Consider the following 6068-nt stretch of genomic DNA (forward strand, 5'->3'; position numbering starts at 1 on the left):
AATAACGATGGTTGCTATGGTAACATGACTGACTTCTCAAACATGTTTAAAATTAGTGAAGCAGTAGTTAGAGCACACACAACGTCCTGAGCTTCCTGCTAAAAAAAAATAAAAAATCGTGTCACGTCTGCACGTGTACCAGACTGAGTTATTCTCCTCCTCACCAACACCAGAGTCTGATCTCACTGATGCTCCTGCAGCTGAATGACCGCTAATCCCCACAGACATAATCCAACATACAGAGCAGACATGAGCATTTCACGACCTCTGGGTCACATCCAGCCCTGTGGCTGTCCCTCTCCATCCTTCACAGTGGTGTGTTGGAGATACTGAGTTGGCTGTTAGACCTGAAAAGTGTCCACTCATTAAACAGGTCATAGACTCGTAATCATTTATCTACGGAAGTCAGAGGTGAAGCCGTGTGTGTGTGTGTGTGTGTGTGTGTTGTTAGTGAAGTACAGATCTCTGTGTTTATGGATTAGAGTCTGAATCTCTACTACATGAAAGAAGTGTCAGGTGTTAGAGAGGAGGGTTTTCCAAATCTGATGGGAAAACTGTCGACCTTTTGAGAAACTGGAATCTATACACTGGATTTACACACTGGCACATCCACATCATTCAACCAGACCTCTGGTCACTTGTTCAAGCACAAGACAGACCGGACAAACTGAAAAACTTAAAAATCACATTTATTTGTGTGAATTCATTGCTGGTCTTTAAAATACTTCAAACCATTTTCAATGTTGTTTTTCTGAGGTTTAAAAGTCTGTTACATTAAAATTAAAATGAAATTGAGACATAATTAATGGAGGTTTTATTGTAATTGACCTGCTCCACATTTTTATAGCCTTACTGTCATGTGTTCTAATCAAAACCATATCATTTATCATTTTTTATAATGCAATTTTAAAATATTTTTTATCATGTTTATAATTAAGTTCAGCCTTCAACAAAAGTCCCAGTTTCTCATGTGGCCCCTCATGTGGAAAATTTAACTGCACACCCTTGCTCTAGAGTAGAGGTCACCAACCAACTAGATCGAGACCCACTCATTAAACCCCACCCCTTTCCGGATTTGGACCCAATCTGACTCCCTGGACAAACCATACTCCTCCATCACATGGTTTAATCCAGCGGTTCATCAATCCATTTCACACACAGCTAGCACCAAGACCATACATGGAAGTGTTATATAAAATTAAATCTATAAGCACAAACTGAAGTAGTTTGGATAAAGGATAAAGAAAACACGACAGATCCTCTAACCTGGAATCTGCTGGGGATCAGACAGCGTTAGGAATAAAGCTACGATGCTGCCAAAGAAAAAGCAGTGAATGAATCTCTCCTGCTGCAGGATGATGCAGGACCAGTGTGCTGTAGACATTTCTTATTAGTGCAGCTGGTGTTTCAGAGTAAAGTACACTTTAATATTTCACATTGCACATGCATATGAATGGCATAAGAATACTACTATTTAATCCCATAAAGTCCAATACAATGTCAGGTCTCTGTTTTTAACATTAATATCACCTTCAATATCTTTTCTTTTTTATGAAAACAGCCTTCTTCAGTCATGCTGAGAACATCAGGTGTGTACCATGGGGCTGTCAGAAACAATGTGCTGATAAATAACAGAATCCATGTGAATGAAGGAAATCTGACAATAAGTGATAAGTCTAGTCATCAAACCCGTTGTGTTAAATCAGTTTCCTCGACTCTACAATTAACATGCTGATTATATCACTTTACAATTTACTGCAAACTATGATGTTCAATGTTATTTAAATGTTCACATAAAAATGGTTCATTCAGCTGGTTTGGTTTATTCAATTCAATTCATTTGGTATAGCACCTTTTACAGTGAACATTGTCTCAAAGCAGCTTCACAAAAGAAGAGAAATGGAGAAAGGGGAGGGGAAAATAACTAAATAACTAGAATAAGAATAAATTATTAAATTAAATTATTAAACTATTTTATTTTATCCCTAATGAGAAGCCTTTGGCGACGGTAGCAAGGAAAAACTCCCTGAGATGATCTGAGGAAGAAACCTTGAGAGGAACCAGACTCAGAAGGGAACCCATCCTCATTTGGGTGACACTAAACAGTAAATAATGTAACTGTAGCTGATTATTGTCCTTTCTACAACAGAAATCAATGACCCATGAGGAACTATTAGGTCAGTGTAGTTTCTAAGGTCATTATAAACACTAGTTCTTTGCTGTCACAAGCTGACAGATGAAATGGCAGATCTGTGACGGTGTGAAAGGGTTAGGGTTTATGGCAATAAGCTGTATAAATAAATGTTCCTAATAATATGACAGAAGTAGCTCTTCCTTCACTTTGTCAAGAGTCACACTCAGAGTTAAGTCTGTGGATGAAACGGAACAGTGGCCTTCATTCGGTCATCAGGACACGGCTGTTTACTATTCAATCTAACCATGGAACCTGCCAGAGAACCAATCGAGATCTCCTCAGGTCCGGTTCTTTGTGAGCCCACTGCGCACCTCAGACCTGCTGGAGGAGGATCCACTGTGTGTGTGTTACTGAGACTGTAGGAATTCAATACACAGAGCCAAACACAAATGCCTTATTTACAATTTATTATTTTTACACAGAAAGAGCAGAAATTGTGTGTGTGTGTGTGTGTGTGTGCGCGCGCACATGATGAAATTCTCATGCAGAACACAGAGCTTCATCTATAAGAATAACCAGTGTGAGGAGGCTGTGAATGAAATAAAATAAATGTTTATTACTTACAGCAACCACATCAACAGAGCAGCAAGTGTAACACACACACACACGCATGTTTTTAGCCCACCACCACTGTGTCTTCATCAGGGAATTCGTAATAAGGAACTTCCAGGTTGAGTGGAGCCGGACCTTTCCTGATGCGGCCCGACGAGTCGTAATGCGAGCCGTGACACGGACAGTAGTACCCTCCGTAATCACCCGCATTGGCAATCGGAACACAGCCCAGGTGAGTGCACACGCCAATGACGATGATCCACGAGGGCTTCTGGACACGGTCTCGGTCATGCTGAGGGTCACGCAGCTGAGACAGGTCCACGTCAACCTCGGTGGCAATCTCTTTCTCGGTCCGGTGACGGACGAACAGCGGTTTCCCTCTCCACTTAAAGGTCATGTTCTTGCCTTCGGGGATGTCCGACAGCTTGATCTCGATTTTGGACAGGGCCAGGACGTCGGCGGAGGCGCTCATGGAGGAGACGAACTGCGTGACGGCTGTTTTGGCGGCGTAGACCCCCACTACTGCCGTGGAACCCGTGATCAGGTAGGAGAACGCTCGTCTCGCATCACCGCTCTCTTGAGAAGACTTCTTGGGGTCCATCACTTCAGGACGGCGATAATCAGAGAAATCAGGAACACGGATGTCCGTGTGGGCGAAACGAACGCCAGCACTCACTACAACACAAAAAAATAAGAGACAAGAGTGCATTATTAATTAGTTGAATAAGAAAATTTACAAATAACTTCTCTATTTACACTAAATTATTAAATTACTCTACTGTTTATTCTCATGTGTCACTTCCATTACTCTGATCATTATTTTTTCATAATTCTCTATTTTACATTTTGATATTAAATTATTAAAAAATAAGCAATTCATGGGGTCTATTGCCATTGAGAAACATTATTAGAGAGTAAATGTAAATTATTTCTCTGTGAGTTTAAATCTAATAAATACAACGACAGGTTCCAACCGGTCAGCGCATGCGCAGTTTTAGGCTTAGCTAGCGGACCGTATACAACTTAGGCTAGCGGTAGCATGCTATCAGACGTCCTAGCTTATAACTACATATATAAATATTTAATGGATCCTAAATTGCTCCTAAAAATCTTACTAAAATGTCTTGTCTAATGTCTAAACAAACAATATGAAATGAAACGTAACACTGTCAATAAAGCATGAACGATGAACTCCGAGTGTCCTTGAGCAGCACACAGCAGCAGTTAGCTTAGCCATGACGCTGAACCTGTGGCTGGGTTTTAAATCATCGTGTAGTGTGGTGTAGTGTAGTGTAGTGTAGTGTAGTGCACTACACAGAGCATAAATGTAATACAGTACTTCCCGGTGTAGTGAGGGGGTTTATAGGGCTGTAAGGATAGATTTAGGACTTAACCCCGGACTCACCGTTCAGGCTAGCGGACACTGCAGGCCCTGTTCTGGGGCTTTGTCCGCTCAGAGACTCGCGACACAGGAACGGTCTCTTTGGGTCCAGAAGAAGTTTGTCATTCCTCAGCACCACTCCAGGCACGAGAGCCTTCAGAGGCCCGGTAACGGCGAAGCTTGTGGCCTGTAAGTAGGGCGATAACGGCCCCGCGCGCGCAGCAACGGACATCATCGTTCCTCTCTGTACAGTTGCTCCGGCGGCTGAGGGGCGGGGCTTCTCCTCAATAAACAACTTCCGCCGATCAGAACGTCACAGCAGCGTGGTGACGTAATGACGCACCAGCCGCCCCGGAGTCTGTTGTGCATCTGTTACAATCTGTAATTATGAACAGCACACTACATTACACTACACTACACTACACTACATTACACTACACTACACTACACTACACTACACTACACTACATTACACTACACTACACTACACTACACTACACTACACTACACTACACTACATTACACTACACTACACTACACTACACTACACTACACTACACTACATTACACTACACTACACTACACTACACTACACTACACTACACTACACTACACTACACTACACTACACTACACTACACTACACTACACTACACTACACTACACTACACTACACTACATTACACTACACTACACTACACTACATTACACTACACTACACTACATTACACTACACTACACTACACTACACTACACTACACTACACTACATTACACTACACTACACTACACTACATTACACTACACTACACTACATTACACTACACTACACTACACTACACTACACTACATTACATTACACTACACTACACTACACTACACTACACTACATTACACTACACTACACTACACTACATTACACTACACTACACTACATTACACTACACTACACTACACTACACTACACTACATTACATTACACTACACTACACTACATTACACTACACTACACTACATTACACTACACTACATTACACTACATTACACTACACTACACTACATTACACTACACTACACTACATTACACTACACTACACTACACTACACTACACTACACTACATTACATTACACTACACTACACTACACTACATTACACTACACTACACTACATTACACTACACTACACTACACTACATTACACTACACTACATTACACTACACTACATTACACTACACTACACTACACTACATTACACTACACTACACTACACTACACTACATTACACTACACTACACTACACTACACTACATTACACTACACTACACTACACTACACTACACTACACTACATTACACTACACTACACTACACTACATTACACTACATTACACTACACTACACTACACTACACTACACTACACTACATTACACTACACTACATTACACTACACTACACTACACTACATTACACTACACTACATTACACTACACTACACTACACTACACTACACTACACTACACTACACTAACACTAACACTACACTACACTACACTACATTACACTACACTACACTACACTACACTACACTACACTACACTACATTACACTACACTACACTACACTACATTACACTACACTACACTACACTACACTACACTACACTACACTACATTACACTACACTACATTACACTACACTACACTACACTACACTACACTACATTACACTACACTACATTACACTACACTACACTACACTACACTACATTACACTACACTACACTACACTACACTACACTACACTACATTACACTACACTACACTACACTACACTACACTACACTACACTACACTACACTACACTACATTACATTACACTACACTACACTACACTACACTACACTACACTACACTACACTACACTACATTACACTACACTACA

The 6068-nt window shown here is 40.9% G+C and overlaps 1 protein-coding gene across 1 annotated transcript; it reads right to left on the bottom strand.

Moving 5' to 3' along the window:
* Positions 1-2730: 2730 nt before the first annotated feature.
* Positions 2731-4409, bottom strand: LOC131347920 (cytochrome b-c1 complex subunit Rieske, mitochondrial). Its single transcript, XM_058382422.1, has 2 exons — positions 4152-4409; positions 2731-3421 (listed from the first exon to the last, which is right to left on the bottom strand). The coding sequence occupies exons 1-2, from the start codon at positions 4360-4362 to the stop codon at positions 2811-2813; spliced, it is 822 nt and encodes a 273-aa protein (XP_058238405.1). The 5' UTR covers positions 4363-4409; the 3' UTR covers positions 2731-2810.
* Positions 4410-6068: the final 1659 nt, after the last annotated feature.

The sequence above is a fragment of the Hemibagrus wyckioides genome, linkage group LG27 (assembly GCF_019097595.1).
Source record: "Hemibagrus wyckioides isolate EC202008001 linkage group LG27, SWU_Hwy_1.0, whole genome shotgun sequence".
Classification (NCBI taxonomy): Eukaryota; Metazoa; Chordata; class Actinopteri; order Siluriformes; family Bagridae; genus Hemibagrus; species Hemibagrus wyckioides.